Here is a 17,647-nt window from a genome sequence, read left to right as displayed (position 1 = left end):
CAAAATGACTCTCTCTACTCTACACTTTACTTTTTAATGATCATCTTGTGGAAATGTGAAAGACGTTGTCTGCAAGGAACAGAAAATGACACTTCGGTGCTGCATAACTTAGGGCTTTTTTAGTTTACATGACAAAGTCTTTAGTCAAAGTAATTATGGTGAACCAGACAATAACTCAACACTGCTGCATCTTGCAGACTGTAGTAAATTCAGAAAAGGAACTTTGACAGCAAAGACAAAATATTTCTTTCATTCAAGTTTAACACATATCAGTTAGATGTAATTGTAACATATTGTTGACTGCAAGCACGATTTTTGCTGATTCATTCACTCATGCAGAGCTTCGGTAGGTAAATGTTGCCATCTTCTGGTTAAAAACTAGAGAAAGGTTTTGGTTTTGTCATCCTTACAGGTTCATTCCTGTTCCCTTGTTAAAGTCATATTTTAATACTATGTATTATAAAGCCGAAACAGGAGATGCACAAATTTAAATTCATATATAGTAAATTATACCTTTGTTCCATCTGTGTTTAGAGGAAATCTTTTCTAACAAACAGGAAGTAACCGCGCACAGCAGAAGAGGCGACTATAGTTTAACAATCAGGAAGTAAGACTTTGCCGTTGCATACATATAAACAGAAATAGTGTATGGTTTTCAACATGTTGTTTTGTTTTTGCGTGTACAGTACAGTATGTGTAACTGTACAATGAACAGTAGTACTATGTAACTTTTTGAAATGAAAAAATTTTTTCTTAAATCTCAATCTGAATTTTAAAATTTAATTTTCTAAAATACCTTTTTTATTCAATGAATAGAATAAATAACAGAACAAATAAAAGGTTAAAGTATATAGTAATATTAACTTAACTTACACCATAACTCTCCACCCTCAAGCCCCATGTGACCTTTTGTCAGGGTGAGGCTCTGAGTGCACTTGTTTCTGAGGTTTCAATTGTTACCAGGGACCGGGAGGCCACGGCGTGAACGGAGGGACAGGTGCAGTACGTCTGGAGTCATGGACTACCAACAGAAACTAGCTGAAAAACTCACCATCCTCAATGAGAGGGGCAAGGGGGTGCTCATACGCATGAACTACATCAAGAAGGTGAGGGCGAGGAAGATCTACCGAACAGAAGCAAATATGTGTGTGTGACAGACAAGAAACAAGGAACTTGGCTTATGTCTCAGAACTCAGTTTTTTCAGCCCTTGTTACTTTTAAATCTTCCATTTGATGTTACAATGTAATATAATTAAGGTCTGACTGCTCAGATGATCTGCTTTTGCATTTAACACATAAGCAGATCAGCATAGCACAAACACAAACCACTAAGTACGAACAAGTAACTGCTTCTCTGCAGTTCTAACTCAAAACGTGTTGCGATGTATGGTGTGTAACATTTCAGACACTCTAAATGTGGTGTGTGTGTGTTCTAGCTTATCGGTGTATCAACTGTGTTTAAACACTGTGTTTTACAGCAGCAGCTAAAGTTATTTCTTCAAAAAGGAAGTGTAACCAGGAAGTCAGCCTGAGCTGCCAGTCACTTCATTTCAGCTATTTAGAACTGAATGCTCTGAAACGTCTAACGTGTGCACTGGTCAGTCCGTGGTTTCACATTTGTGCTCTCAGCTCCCTATTTTGACATTCTGGGCAGCTCTGGATGTCACATGCAGAAAGTGACATCCAGTGTGTTTGCATTTATCTGGGGCAGAAATGGAAAAACACTTATGAGTGTCCATGCAGTTCAGTATAATGCACTTTACTTGGGAGCTGCCACATTCTGTACAATGCTTTTATATTGTGAGACTCTAAACACACTGGGTGCTATGGCAACGTTGAGGGCAATAAGAGGAGCTTTATACAGGTGATACATACATGTATACATCCATCCAGTCACTTCCTACTGACAGACCTGACCACTGGCTGCTACTCAAAGAATGGGATCCCACATACATCAGCCCAGCACCGTCCTGCCTTTCATTCTATTTTCATCTATTTGATTTTGAATAAAACGCCTTCTCGTGTTGCAGATATGTGCAGACCCCAAGCTGCGACCATCCTTCCTGACCGAAAAAAGCATGGAGTCTGCAATTAAGTACATCAACAAGAAGTTTCCCAACATTGACTTCAGAGGAAGCATTGTCAGTAGGATTTGTTGTTTTGGCTTCTTCGCATACATGTAGAACTGCTAGAACTAGAACTTGTCGTTATTGTTGATTTCAGCAACAATTGACCAGCATCCAGCGACAGAAGTCTGAGGTGTTGACAGCCACGGCCAGCTACTACGACTCCTTCCTGGACGTCATAGAGTTCAGGGTGACGTACTCTGGTTCTCAGCGGTTTTGTAACATGGAACAAGGAGATTTTGCTTTTTAGGGCTTAGTACAAACAAAATAAATCTCTACATTAACAAAACAAATAGAAATGCATGAAGCATGACAGCCCAAATCTGAAAATATGGTGGTTGTTCTTAACACAATGCTGTGTTATATTTCCTGCTATCCAGCCAGGATTTTGAACCTGCTTCCCAGTCGACATTTACATATAGAGTGGTTTATTCAGATTTAGACAAATAATTGATTATATTTGGGGGTTTATCAGCTGATAGTTCGCTGTGGTTTGATGCAGTTTGTTACACCTCCCTAAAATTAGCATATTTCTTGGATGTTTCCTGATGGAGGTTGCAGCCAGGCCAAGGCATCATCAGTATTTGTTAGACAAAGAGCAGCTCAAAGTCTGATGAGATACTGTAAAGCAACAGGGATCTTATATAGTGTCTTTAAAAAAAACTTAACAAAAACAAATGCAGGTTTTGTTTTCTAATTTAAATCTCTGTGTTTGATTCAGGACCATGTTTATGAGCTGCTGAACACAATAGACGCCTGTCAGTGCTTCTTTGATATTGTGAGTATTTACTGTCTGTCAGTAAAGGAAGGAAGGAAAAAACTCAGTTGTCTACAACATCTGCTGATAATTTGACAAGCTGCACTGTTTTCCCCTCCTTTCAATCATTCTGCTGCTTCAGGCCCAAACTATGTCTTCCTACCTTCTCCGTCGGTGTTGGGGTCATTTCATCATCTTAATTAATTCACAGTGTTTCCTCCTCTTGCTTTCATCCCGTGATCTGGTCTGTGTTCACACTGGAGTGGTAGCCAGCAGGTCCAGAGCCACTGACTACGCTGCTGTTGCATTTCAGACAGTCAACTTTGACTTCACCCAGAACTACCTGGAACTGATCACGACCTACACCTCCGTGATCATCACGCTCTCGCGTATTGACGACAAGAAGGCGCTGGTGGGCATGTTCAACTGCGCCCATGAGATGACCAACGGCAGCAGGTGGGAAAACGTGGACGTGTTTAACAATGGCAGACGAGGCTTCATGCGCAGTAATAGCTCTGTGTCTGTCTGGATAGTTTCTATTTACAGTTCAAGCAGTGTTCTGTCAACACAGGATTTAGTTTCAATGTGTGGCAAAACTTGTAATTAATTCCACTACGTTTTCTCATCCATCATACAGCACTCGCCCTTCCTGAGCGGTATTCTAATGGGTATTCTGACATTTTGAGCTTGCGTGATATTAATTTGCATGAAGCCGGTTGCTTATCTCACGAACACAAACATTTTAATGTCACATTTGACTTGCACAACAGACAGCCTTGCCTGCTGAGAAGAATCCATGCCCAGCCTCCTTCCAAAATTAAAGCCTGGCTAGATATAATTTCTCTAAATCCCTGTAGGTCATTCCAGACTTGCAGAGCTTTCTCATGTTTTTCTATTAATACTCTGCGTTTTTTCTTTGTTCTTGTCCCTACTCTAATGATGTGCTCCTTTCCATGAATCCTTCAGCGACCCCTCATACCCACGGCTCGGCCAGATGCTGGTGGAGTATGAGCATCCTTGGAAGAAGCTCGCTGAGGAATTCGGCCCTCACACAAGGGTGAGAACGCGCGGGAGGAGAACTGAGACCCTTGAAGGGTCCCAGCAAGCTTTCCTAGTGATGTTCTGCTGCTCTGTCAAGCTTGCCCCCCCCCTCCATCACCGCTCTGTCCTGTTCCCTCTCCTAGTCTGTGACCATGGCGTTGCTGTCTCTGAACATGATCTACCCACGCAGGAACCTGCCAGTAGATCAGTGGCGCAGCTCTCAGCTCCTCAGCCTGCTCAATGCTCCAGCTGCGATGCTGGACCCAGCCTGCTGTGACACAGTGAGCCAGCCGTGTGACCCCTCACATTGTGTTGTGTTGTTTCTGACAGACGGAGAACGAGAGATGACATCACAGCTTACAGACACAACTGGAATAGAAATGTTTACACAAGTGCCGACATTTCATTATAAAATAAAGGCACATTAAGAAAATATATTTAGGCACATTTTACTGTATGTTGGCTGCCATCGTGTATAATTCAACTGACTCCATAATATGTTTGATATTCAATTCAGATGTCATGTGAATATCTGCCAATGGAGGTGATGGAGCGATGGATCATTAGTAAGCAAAACAACTTACCTGATCACAGCACTAGTCTTTCCTACAATTGCCTTTATTAACGATGATCACAGACAAGAGTAGAAACAGACTCTGACTGCGTGTGTTGCTGGCTGTGCTCCTCGTAGTTGGATTCCTGTTGTGCCACAGCAGCCTGAATTCTAACCAGGTCTCCCAAGAACTGTGGAAGATGGCTCTGCGCAGCGGCATCTACCTCACCCTCACCCGAGACGAGGTTATCAACATTCACAAGGTCACCGAGGACCTGTTCGACAACATCAAAGGGTGAGCACGCCTCAACCTGAAGGAAATGTCATACAATCTACTGTATGTAGAAAAACAAAAACTGTCCCAGTAGCCAGACAGAAGCCTGTTAATTACAGTAACTCATTGTTTGTATTTCTGATTTTATGTAGATACAGCAAGCGAGTTGCAGACATCAAGGAATGCCGCGATCATGCTATAGTCAACAGGTGAGTCAACAGGTAAAGCTCCTCAGTCTCTAAATAAATATTCTGTATTGTCAAATAAGCTGTTAAAATATTGCGTCTGTGTCCATTTTCCTGTGTTTGCAACAGCGGCGCTCTACACAGAGACAGGAGGCAGTTTCTGAGAGGAGCCATGAAGGAATTATTCAAAGTACTAGACGATGAACCTGGGCTTCTGGGACCAAAGGTACAGTACTGTACGGGTCCAATCATTATGTACTGTTAATCACCATATCATGAATCAAGAAAAAAGAAAAAGGAGTTCCAGCGTCCATCCTGCACATCTCAATGTGGGCAGAGCAGTTGTGATAATTGTGCGCCTGTCTTCCAATCAAGGCCCTGTTTGTCTGCATGGCTCTGTCATTCGCCCGTGATGAGGTCCTGTGGCTCGTCAGACACTCCGAGAATATGCCCAAGATAAAGACCCCTGAGGACTACGTTGACAAGTAGGTCATAATGTAGGGAGAGAATGGGAAGCAGGAGCCCAACGTGACCACCATAGTGTATAAAAAAGAAACATGAATTCTAACAACGCGTCTGATGTAGTGTTAATTAGCTCGTTCCGCTCTTCCAGTCAGATGGCAGAGCTGCTGTTCTACATGGAGAAGCTACGAGGCCTGATGAGAAGGTACATCCACGTGGTTCAGCGCTACCACGTCCAGTACCTGGCGCAGTTTGACGCCTTGGTGCTCAACGACACCATACAGGTACTGGCAGAAGACCCGGGCGCGTGGCCGTCTCACAGCGCCTTCATATCGGACCTCTAACTGCACCGGCGTCTCACTTCCCTCCACAGAACATGTTCGTGTGTCCAGAGGAGGAGTCGGTCCTGATGAGCTCGTTCGTCTCGACGCTGTCTGCGCTGTCGGTCAAACAAGGTAACGACATGAGACCCTGATTACTGCATCTGCTCCTAAAAGAGGAAATAACACACACTTTGCTCTGCAGTCGAAAATAAGGAGGAGTTGGACTTCAGGGCAGTCAGGCTGGACTGGCTGCGACTACAGGTATCGGATCTAGAGTTTGAAACTAATAATGTCAATCCTTCCTCTTACCAGCTGATCGTGTGGAGGACATCACTTCCAAATGTCCTTATCTTTGATTTTAGGCCTACACCAGCGTGAACAAGGCTCCGCTTCCTCTGAAGGAGTACCCTGACTTGGCAAAGGTGATGAACTTGATCCAGTTTCACACGCGGATGGTGGACAGTGTGGACGAGCTGCTGCAGGAGACGTCCGACGTGTCCATCTTCTGGTCAGCCTCCGGTCCTCTCTCCCCCTTCCGCCTCGCCTCCTCTCGTCTCATCAGTTTCCCGCTCTGTCTCCCAGCTTCTACCCGCGCGTCTTTGAGAAGATGTTTAACCAGAGCAGCGAGGAGATGGCCATGAAGCGTTACCTCATGGCCTTCCCATCTGTGTGTTCCCACTTCAGCCACTGTGGACACCTTCTGTGCCCAGAAGAGGTCAGTGTTCAGTTAGCTGCCGTGTGGGAATGAAATCACCAGCTAAGTAGCATCGTCAGCTGCCTCCAAACAGCTAAAACACATGAAAGGTTCCCGAGAATCCAAAATACAACAGAGCAGAGTGACATCAGGCTTTTATGTCCTTTCTTCCTGTATATGTGAACGCTAATGTGCGTTCTTCGTCTGTGCCCAGATGGAGATAGTGGAGAAGAAGAGCCTGCGTCTGTGCGTGACCTTCCTGGAGCTCATAGCCAAGCAGACCAGCAACGTTGTGCTCGAGATATGTGCCGAGCAGAGCAACCTCAACGATCAGGTGACGCATCGCTCCAGTTCACCTCCACAAATCTCATTCTCTAGTGGGATGGACTCTGCCGAAGCCCACATCCCAATGTAATCGCACTGGTCACAGCTTAATTGAGTGCATTTAACTGGAGGCAGTGGCCAGATTGGGACTGAATCAAATATTAACTCTGGTGCAAAACTCTCTAAGGGCTTGAAGAAAACAGGACAAACACATATTTACGCTTTGACTGAGCTCTTGCGGCGTAAAAGCAAAACTCCCACGTGTGTCTTTGAGCAGGTTATCTTCTTCTCTTTTTCTAATCCTCTATTTTCTCCACTCCTCTGCACCCACTTAAAACCCCCATAGTTGCTGCCCAAGCACTGTGCAGAGACCATCAGCGCCGCTCGCTACAGAAAGCAGAAGAAGCCACTGCCGAAGAAAGGAGAGGTCCAGAAGGAGAAACCAGGGGCCGAAAGCCTGAGGAAAGACCGAAGCATCATCACCAAGTTAGCTTTTTATTTCTCTCCCTCCTTCATCGTTTAGGAACTACTGGGTACAAATGTGGAACTACAGCTCAACCTAATTAAACCCGACATCCTCGTCTCTCTCTCCTTTCTCTCCACCTCCTAGTTTTGACAAGCTGCATCAGATGCTGACAGAGCTCTGCTCCTCGTACAGTCTCTGCAGCGACTTCACTGTCTGCAGTCACGTCGTCATTCCTGCAGAGTTCCTCCTCTCGCACTTGGAGACACGCCTCTCTGAGTATGTTAAGTGGGGAAACATTCATCTAAATGAATGTGCATGACGTTTGACGGATTTGCTTTATTCAAATGTCCCTGTGATCGGTAGAAATGTCAAAGGAAGACAATTACTGTCAGAAGTATGCAAATGACTGCTTGCACTGTGAAAACATCACATTATTTTACTAATATTAGGGAAACATAGAGCTCAGTGTTCTAATACATTGCCTTCATTTTGCCATATGTCAAAACCCACTGGTTGATGACCGATGTCTGGCCAGCAAGAGACAGACTAGAGAAATATTAAAAACAGAACATCAAATCAGCCTGAATAAATAAAAAAAGTGATGAATGATCACTTCATAACTGTGCTGTACACAATAATAACAACATCAGAGACCTCCATTGTGCCACTCTCACTCTCTGCGTGAGCTCGGTGCTTGCAGTTGTTTAGATTGGGGCTCGGTACCAGCTGCTAATGTTCCTGTGTACATGCTCTGCGTAGTCTCCCCGTCTCCGCTGATGATTATCTCTCCTGGCCCTTAACTATCGGTAACCACGCCGGGTTCGCTCCTTCCAGGGTCAGAACGGCCAACGCCGTCTCCTCAGGAAGCGCCAGGCCATTTTGGATAATAAATGACATTGGAACGCAGGCCAGGCAGTTTGGGCCCTAATGAACGCCGCGGCTCATTTAACCTGCTCCACTGCCCCGGCTGCCCGGCGCTCGGCGCACGGCAGCCGGATCACAGGCGGCTCTGTGTTCCTGCAGGATCATCGTGAGAATGGCCAATTACAGCCAGGCCACCCAGCAGATAGCGCGGCCCTCCGACCTGCTGGCGGCCGTGCGCACCTACGTGGCCAGCCTGCACTGCCTGTCCAGCTACATCAGCGTGGACGTGACGCGGCTGGTGAAGAGCGTCCTGCTGCAGCAGACGCAGCCGCTGGACTCGCGCGGCGCGCAGACCGTCACCACCGTCTACACAAACTGGTGCGTAACCATTGCCTGACGCACAATTCACAGAAATGTTCTCTGCATCATTTCCTGTCTTGATTTATACAGTATCTTCCTGTTTGTTCTGCACCTCAGGTACCTGGAGAGTCTCTTGCGACAGGCCAGCAACTCCCTCATTGTCCACTGTCCCACAATGCATTGCTTTGTCAACCAGACTACCGACAACGAGCCGAGTTTCAGGGCGGAGGAGTACTCGGACGTGTCAGGTCGGCCTCTGAACCTACACACAATAATTCAACCTGCAGTACATGTCTGCTAACAGAGAGGAGTGTGTCTCAGGAGGTGATGAGTACATGTTTGCTGCTTTTCCTTCACTTTCGGGTCCAACCAATCCCAAACCATCTCCATTAAATTAAGATCAGGTGATTGTAGAGGCCAGGTCATCTGCACTTCGTCACGCTCCCTGAACAAATAGCTTAACCTCGAGGTGCGATGGGCTCGTTTTTCTGTTAAAACAAGCATCGACCGATGGGGTCAACGTGTCACTGATGCTGATGCTCAAGATGCTGGTGTGGACGAAGCGCCTCCACAGCCTCACACCTCCTTCTACAGGCTTCACAGAGCGAGCTGCACATTCAGGAAGCATCTATAGAGTAACCACAATCAGAAGTGTTTAGACATGAATCTGTATTGTGGAAAGGTAGTTCTCACCTTTGGGGGTTTAAAAGCAGCACTTATTCCAGACAATCCAACGATTTCCCCTGTACTCAGAGTTGTAATATTTAGGATCCATGAGACGACTCACTGCTTTCAGCATCTACAACCTGCGGCGGTCGTTCACTCGTCTGACGCCAGACGCGGAGGGAGCGAGCCTCCTCGGGAGAGCGCCGCGTGCGCTTGTTGTTGTGGTTGTAAGCAGTGTGTTTGTCCTCGCGGCCTGTCGTGCTGTCTGATCTGACACCGGATGCCTAATGTGAACGCATCATCACGCTGCTTCTGTGCCCCTGCTTCACTTCTTGGCACATGTACACAGGCGAACATGAACGTGCCAACACACACACACACACACACACACACACACACACACACACACACACACACACACACACACACACACACACACACACACACACCCTTACAATGTCATCATCCTCGTCTATATTTACTCTGCTCTGAGTGAGCTACTGTATCTGTCTGCCTCCTGGTGAGTCACTCGCCCGTCCATTAACCACCTCCAATTTTAACCACACACGTCCTTATCCATCCAGATGCAGCCAGAGATGTCAAGCTGAGCGAGGGCTCTAATACAGCAGCTGTCTCACGCCAAGTGATAAGGCCACAATTGCAATTCAAATTGAAAACAGCGGCGTCCGTCCTCGCTCCTGTCACACACCAGATATTTTCGTATTCGTGTATTCGTGCATTCTTCGTGCATAAACATTTGCGCCTCTTGACACCCGCGATCTTCTGAACAGAGTTGCAGGCCCTGTCGGAGCTCATCGGGCCGTACGGCATGAAGTTCCTGAGCGAGAACCTGATGTGGCACATCACCTCTCAAGTCAGCGAGCTGAAGGTACGGGCGCATTTCAACTGGAGAGTAATGAGTTGGGTGCTGATTTACTGCCTGTTGAGTAAACTAGAGAGACGTCAGCCAACGAAATGTTGTGTACTTCTGAGCCTCGAGAACCATAATCAGAACAAAGCGTTACTCATTTAGCTTCAGCTGAGCCTGAACCTGCCGGTCTCGTCAGTGAGCCCTTATCAGCAGCACCTGAAGCCTCTCCTCATTACAGCAGCTGTCTGGCGGCTCGTCTGTGTGAGGCCCACTCTCTCCAAACCACCGTCTGTGTGGATGTGAAATGTGGCCGGTGATCGCCAACACAGCAGAGGCACACAAAACAGAAATTATAGTGTAGCGAAGCAAAGAAACTCGTTCTGTTTTAAGCTTGTGGATCGTTTTAACAACAGGGGATTCTCACACGCCGCTGCACAAGTCTCCGGTTCCCCACTTTGACACCTGGGACTGAACTCACTGACAGACAGCTATCGGCCCCTTTTCTTCGCCCTGAAGCTGGTTTTCTCACCCATCTCACTTCTGTTTTCCTCTGTCAGAAAATGGTGATCGAAAACATGGATGTGCTGGTGCAGATGAGGAGCAACTTTGATAAGCCAGAGGAGATGGCTGGCCTTAAAAAGAAGCTGGCGGGTGAGTATTCGAGAGGGGAACCAAGGAAAAAGGTTTTCAGTGTAGAAAAGAGCTGAGAACCGGCTTAACACATTCTATCTAAGACAATTCTTCACCTTTGCAAACCTGGTCCAAGACAAAGAAAGATGCTGAACACCTACTGTAAATAAATGTTCAAACCTAGAACAGAACAGGCTGCACTAAGTCTCGTTATCCTGAAGCAAATGCACTTACAGCTGGAGATGATCCTCCCTAAATCATTCACGGTGAGGATGCTGAGGGAGGAGTAGGAGGAGTCATGCGTGTGTGTAGGAGAAAAAACTGAGAGCAACCAAATGGAAACATCTATTTCCGTCTCTTCCTCTTAAGCCCACGATCACAAAAAAAATGAAGTGAGTGAAAGAGTCACGATGTTTTCCTTTGCACCTTGTAGGTGGGGAGAACGTGCTGAAGAGGATGACCATCATCGGGGTGATTCTGTCCTTCAGATCAATGGCACAGGACTGTCTGAAAGATGTAATGTCCAGTAATTATTCATTTGTATTATTTATTTATTTCTGTCAGACAGTGGCGGTCATGATGAAACAGTTTGTAAGATAGTGTAGGTTCAAAGCTGAGGAAAATGTGATGATGAAAAATGGGAATATGTTAAAAAAGGCCCTGTAATAGTCGTCACAGGTCAAAGGTCAAGGTTATGTTTTTCTTTTTCTAAATAAGTTCTTGAGAGTTACCGAGAGATAAGACTGTGCATTATCTCTCCAGAGACCTGGTGATGACGGCTTCATGTGCATCTGCTGTACAGGCGCCTTCTTCACTATGTTTGATGTCACTGACATTTCCTCGTGGCTTTTTAATCCAGGTTGTGCAGAAGCATTGTCCGTACCTGACGGGTCCCATCAAGGACCTGAGAGACTTCCTCTCCCCTGATGCTGAGATCAAGGTAAAGCACACGCTTCACACCAACACTGGAGGGTTCTGAAGAGCCATCCATAGGTTGTGTATGTGTTCCCACAGGTAAATGAAAACGCAATACTCAGGTTGTCACTGTGCATGAATCATCACATCACAGTTTATCAACAGCTTATACAGTTCATTTTCACAGGGTCAGTTCAGTGTGGGAGGATTGAGGTCGGAGACATGTTATTCTACTGAGAAGTGTCCCGATGTATATTTTGTCTTCGAGACTGAAAGGAATTCACCCGCTGTTGTCAGAGGTTAACAGAAACGCGAAGGTTGAGAACGTGTAAGAGGCGCTGAGCAGCACATCGGAGCTGGAGATGCTGGGATGTTTGTACTTGTTCTTGTTCTTGAGCGCGCACCAAAACCGGATTCCTCGTCTCCCGGCGGAGCAGTCTGTGAGACTGCGCCCCATGAACTCCTCACCCCCCCCCCCCCCCCCCCCCCCCTCCCTCCGCCGCTTGCGTCTGGCCTCTGAGTGGAGCGTGACAGCCGCGCCACGGCCGCGGCCAGGATAACCCCAAAGACGTCAGCAGCCCCCTCGTGCCTCCGTGAGAGAGGCCGCTCTGCTGCTGCAGCTCTGCGCTGGAAGCCACATCAGTGGAAACATCCACACTGAGACACCCACAACCCATTCAGTGTCACTCTATGTTTTATTTCTAAGTAAATGTAGTCGGCTTTGTAATATGTGAAGCGCAGATTAACACCCTCTTCTATTGTTGCGGTGTCTTTATGTGGTGACATTTTCCATTTAAAACCCAATGATGCTGCCTGTTAATAACATTTTTATTTATTTAGGGACAGTAGAATAAAGCCTTTCTTTTCCAATAATGACTTTACAGGTGACTCTGGGTGTGTATGAGTTGGCGTCCGCTGCCGGGCTCGCGTGTAACATCGACCCCGCCCTCGTCACGGCCATTAGCAGCACGCAGACAGGTGAGGCCGCGTTCGCCGATCCCGCAGTTCGGGACGCGCGGGTGAGACGTCCGTTCAAGTGTAAATGTCCCCGTGACCCCCCTGCAGACAACACGTCCATCGACGAGGAGTACAAGCTGTCCAGCCTGCTGCTCGTCTACGTCGCTGTGTCTCTGCCCATCTTGGCCCTGGACAACAACTCATCCTACAGCCGGGAGCACGGGGGTGAGCTTCCTGCGCTTATTCAGCCGGTGCCCGTCATCATTCTGACCAAACGCTCACCGCTGCGTCTTCCAGCTGCCTCGCGTGCGCCGGCTGCTGATGGGGGATAAGAATCATGGGGCTCATTAGCGAGTCGGTGCATCATAGTTTCCAGCCCGACTGGCGTGGTCTGAAGCAAAGCATGCTGGTTAACGAGAAACACGTTTCTGCCGAGAGACCTCCTGTTTACAGATAACTTGGGCTGACGTGCATCGGTACCGTCCATTTTGGCACGCGGCCCCCGCTGACCCCGGCCGCTTGGCCCTGAGCCCGGACTGCGTCGTTAAGAGCGGCGAATAGCTGAGATTTCTATCGCAGCACAGGGTGGCGTTTGTCTCGGATTATTTTCGTTGTGCCTATTTTCCATTGCCGTGTTTGAAATACGTTGGGCCTCTGAGCCCGAGGAAATGTCCCAGCGAGCTTCCTGCTAAGGGTTACGCGTCATTAAGCGCATTTCTGCAATCGTCTGGCCTCAAAAACATCCTCTGTGTGGCTAAAGCTACAGGACGTGCTTTTTTTTTTTTTTGCTCTCTATTTTTCGGCAATGAATTGACTGTAGTGCTTTTTTGTTTTCCCAGGCCACAACAACAACATCCATTGCCTAGCAACAGCGATCAACCAGCTGGCTGCTGCCATGTTCACCGTGCAGAAGAAGAACATAGAGCACGAACTCAAGGAGTTCCTCCTGGTGACTGGCAAACATTTATTATTGCTCATGATCACATGATCAGAACCTGAAAATGCTACAATGTCATTACATGAAGTGCATATTGTCTTTTAAGTCCTGAAGTGTGTCGTAGAGTCTGAACTACAGTACTGCCTTGTTGCCAGACGGATTAATGGGTTTTTCGGGCAGGCTGACGGTATTTCAGTAGAAAGCGCTTTCTCAAGACACTGCCAACCTTTTGGCCCAGCTGAGGTCAAGTCCAGCCTTCCAGTCGTCTGATGCGTCTGCTTTTAACTCCTTGTCATTCCACAGATGGCCTCCTCCACGCTGCTTCAGCTGGGACAAAACGTAGACAGGGTGGAGGTCAAAAACCGGGAATCCGTCTACCTGCTCCTGCACATGGTGAGTTCTCCAGAACGGTAGTTATTGGATTCATGACTACCAATACACATAAACATGCAGGGTTCCACAGTGAAAAATGTATATTCCTTCTATTTATAGAAGAAATATACATTTATAGACTAAACTCTATCTATAGAGTTTAGTTGGAGCCGGCACATTTTGGCCTTTTTTTATTGGAATTTGTTGACAATAGGAAAAATGTAAATGAAGTCCAGTGTTAACATTTGTATTACTGCTTTGTTTAGATTGTGGAGGAGTCGTCATTCTTGAGCCAAGACATGCTGGAGAGCTGCTTCCCATATGTCCTGCTTCGAAATGCCTACAGAGAGGTGTACAGGTCCTTCATCGTCACTCTGGGTTGACCTGAGCATTTTCAACACCTTCTTGGAGGTTTTATATTCAGTTCTGCAAACGCAGTCCTGGTTCAGCACTGAGCTTATGTACTTTGAGCAGAGCTGGGGCTTTTTTCTCGTCAGGTCCAGCTGCGCTGAGTCATAGCGGTAACGATAACCTCGCGCGGCGGAATGGAAATCATTACCGATCACAAATAATGATGCTAATGTCTCCACTCCCACTTCTTAAACCTTTGACCTGCGTTCGTGGGGTTATCTCTCGCCGCTGGTTCAGATTTTCAAGGCTGTTACTGTACATCAGATGTCTCACATTCAATAATTTGATCCGTTGTACATATTTCAGATAAGCTTCACACATCAGCAGTGCTTTGTCTTAATATAAACAAACTAAAATAAATATCTTTACAATGTAAGTGTATTAATACAGGTTTTAAATAGGCTATTGTATTGACAATTAACTTAATTAACATTAACAACTGATGTGTAAGAGGACTTGAATAAAGTGATAACATGAAGCTGTTTGTTTTCCTTTTGGTCTATATTCAACACGTGTTTCTCTTCCATCCCTAGCTTATTCTCCACTCTGACTACCCTCCCTAGACAGAACTCTCTTCCTACTTTATGTATAATTTAAATGATGCACTCCAGTTTTACAGAACTGAAAGTGCAGGCTTCTAATTTTAGACAGGGCCTCAGTGTTTTTCCTTTTTTTATTTTGCAACCAACGCAGCCCCTGGGTTCTTCTCTTTCCCCCCGTCTCTGCCTCCTCTCTCCACGCTGTTGTGCGGCTGCATCTGCTTGGTTGCCACACTGGAGATACGGGTTCTCCCATGTGCAAGCTGCATATCGGAGGTTTCAGAGGCCGCGGGAGAGGGATGCAGGCCTCTCACAGGAGCACAATGGGTCCAACTCCCCAAACAGGCAACACAGAACGTTCATGAATAAACAAGTGGTAGGTGCTAAAAAGACCACATTGAATGCATTATCATCGTATGTGTGTGAATGAATGTTTGAATGAATGAATGCATAAAAGGTTTGACTGCACAAATGTATGGTTTCATGTGCAACTGTGGGAGGAATAAGCAGAATAACTGCAGCCGCTGGAGGTTATGCTTGTTTGTATTTCATCATGCTGCTCATTAGGTGTGTTGTTAGCTGTGCTCGATCTGAGAGTCCTATGATTTTGTGAGAATAGGAGAGTTGTGTCCTCAACATGTTTGTGCCCAAAAAGCTACAGTAAAATAGGACTTTAAGCAATATATTACATTATTTACAGTAACTAGTGTGTTTAAACTGTTACTGCTAAGATGAGCAGTCTAGCAGCAGTGATGTCATGTCTGTGAGATGATTGCCTCCACGGCTCCCACAGTGGATCCGGTCCCAAGGCCCTGAGAACGGTTAATGGTGGAAACTCTGGTCCTGATATAAAGACTCTCTGCTGAATGTGTTGGTGACGCTGAGGCACACACACACACACACACACACACACACACACACACACACACACACACACACACACACACACACACACACACACACACACACACACACACTGGCCTCGATATGTTTGATACACACAGAGCAGGGCATAGATTGACATACAATAAACCTCTGCTCTTGTATCCACACATCCGACACCAGACAAGCTCACATGCTGGATTTATTGTAACTCAATCTGGGCCTCATGCCGTGAACAGATACTGTAGATTGTTTTGCTGTTCGATGCCAGAGGTCACGAGAGCGACGGGTGAGCCACGCAGAGAGACCGAGAGACTTTTCAATATGGTGACACGGAGAGCCGGCGTAGAACGGTAAGAACGTCTCCACGCTCTTCTTCTCTGCTCGTCTTTTTCTGCTTCAATTATTCATAGGTTTTGGGCACATTTCCTGGTTCATGTGCGACATAGACACGGATTAGGTTGTTTGGTGCATTGTGTGCTGCAGCGTCACACACAGGTTCACATTTATTCAATTGCACAGTAGGATGAATGTTTTAACCCAGTCCGTCTCACTCCAAAATAAACATTACCCATGTTGATATGTGAGTTTATGGAGTAGCTACTATTTCTTTAAGGCTGGAATTTTGAAAATGATTACAATAGTTTTATGAACTAGAACCAACCACAAACCCGTGGCTGTTATTAAACTTGAGTATTACAAGCATTAAGTGATTGATGAAAGCGTCACAAGTGTATTTTTAGTGCATCCTAAGAGGGAGGTGGCTATCTGTCCCACAGCAATGCCTCACTGCATCATGTGGTTAACTGCCAGTGTTAAAGCAGCCACTGGGCTGAAATGGAGGCATCACGTCTGACCAGAATGAAAAAAATCAACCCACCGCCACGTTTCCAGCGTCCAGTATAAAGACTAAATGTGGCGTTTGTGATGAGGAGATTTACAGTGTATAATAACTGACTGAGGTCTCACAGAGGAAGAAAGGATCAGAAAGTGACTGCTCATACAGTAATTATCATAACTGGCAGAATGTGAAGCAGGATGCCTGAAAGCAAACCTTAGATGGACAGATGAATTATCAGTCGTTACAATTCATAGATGATACCAGAGCGAACATGACTAAGTCCACTGGCTTTTCTGTGGCCATTCTCTATCTGAGTGGAGTTCCACTTTCGATGGGAGAAAATCATCCCCGATTCACACGTGAGATTAAAAGAAAAACCCAAAAAACCTCCTCATTTTTGCGACGTGCCGTGTCAAAGAGCATGGGAGCATGAGAGTCAGCGTGACCCGGCAGCCGGAGCGGGACGGGCCAGGAGAGAGCCGGGCGGGCGGCGGGCAGGGGCTTTCCCAGGCCACGGTCCACAGGAGCTCTCCCAACACAGACAGCGCCGGTGTTTAGACGCCACTTCCATTGTCTGAGCAGTCCAGTAGATTTGTGCGCTCTCCTTTTACGGCACCCGTCCGGACGGAAAACTGCCTTTTCCATCTGCTGCTGAAATGACGCAGGGTTATTGATGTGAAAATGTTTTGGCTCTGCTGTTACAGCAGATTATTGACACGAGGTCAGTGGCACCGTCAACCTTTGCGCTGCCGATTTGAGTTTGTCAGTGAGAAGCTCAAACAGAGAAACCTGTTAAAGGAATCAGATAAATGTCCTCACATTCTGTGCTATGAACACGGCAGGTTGTTGTGGGGGAACATTTTGTTGATGCCTTTTGCTCTAGATGAGGCTGGTGGGCTTTGGTGAAAGGCCCCCTGTGTTCTTCCCTGATTCGCCACTGCCTTGGGAAACTCTCATTTGGGATTCGAGCACACACGACTTGAAAGCCTCACAGTCAACACTTCATCAGAGAGTGAGGTCGCACTCACTCTCACTTCACACAACGGCTGCACACGTAGGCGCGCGCGCACACACACACACACGCACACACGCACACACACACGCACACACACACACACACACACACACACACACACACACACACACACACACACACACACACACACACACACACTGACACAGTTTGTGCCTGCCCAG

The 17,647-nt window shown here is 46.6% G+C and overlaps 1 protein-coding gene across 1 annotated transcript; it reads left to right on the top strand.

Annotated features, from left to right (window-relative positions):
* The first annotated feature begins 937 nt into the window (after positions 1-937).
* Positions 938-14,666, top strand: nckap1l (NCK associated protein 1 like). The gene is made up of 31 exons (XM_029150236.3): positions 938-1,106; positions 2,031-2,141; positions 2,224-2,316; positions 2,848-2,904; positions 3,197-3,339; positions 3,850-3,940; positions 4,068-4,205; positions 4,442-4,490; positions 4,616-4,772; positions 4,904-4,960; positions 5,066-5,162; positions 5,312-5,421; positions 5,550-5,682; positions 5,772-5,853; positions 5,924-5,982; positions 6,084-6,229; positions 6,304-6,436; positions 6,630-6,749; positions 7,086-7,225; positions 7,350-7,481; positions 8,229-8,447; positions 8,547-8,677; positions 9,887-9,984; positions 10,524-10,617; positions 11,030-11,112; positions 11,456-11,536; positions 12,396-12,489; positions 12,577-12,693; positions 13,308-13,417; positions 13,709-13,798; positions 14,044-14,666. The coding sequence occupies exons 1-31, from the start codon at positions 1,017-1,019 to the stop codon at positions 14,158-14,160; spliced, it is 3,372 nt and encodes a 1,123-aa protein (XP_029006069.1). The 5' UTR covers positions 938-1,016; the 3' UTR covers positions 14,161-14,666.
* Positions 14,667-17,647: the final 2,981 nt, after the last annotated feature.

The sequence above is a fragment of the Betta splendens genome, chromosome 5 (assembly GCF_900634795.4).
Source record: "Betta splendens chromosome 5, fBetSpl5.4, whole genome shotgun sequence".
Lineage (NCBI taxonomy): Eukaryota > Metazoa > Chordata > Actinopteri > Anabantiformes > Osphronemidae > Betta > Betta splendens.
The sequence above is the reverse complement of the archived record's forward strand: the minus strand, read 5'-3'. Positions and strand labels throughout refer to the sequence as shown.

Bases quoted from the DNA above. Each gene is read 5' to 3' on its own strand.
- nckap1l (XM_029150236.3), top strand. From the start codon at position 1,017: ATGGACTACCAACAGAAACTAGCTGAAAAACTCACCATCCTCAATGAG. The intron at 2,905-3,196 runs GTGAGTATTTAC...GTTGCATTTCAG, and splicing joins GTCAGTGCTTCTTTGATATT to ACAGTCAACTTTGACTTCAC. The intron at 5,854-5,923 runs GTAACGACATGA...TTTGCTCTGCAG, and splicing joins TGCGCTGTCGGTCAAACAAG to TCGAAAATAAGGAGGAGTTG.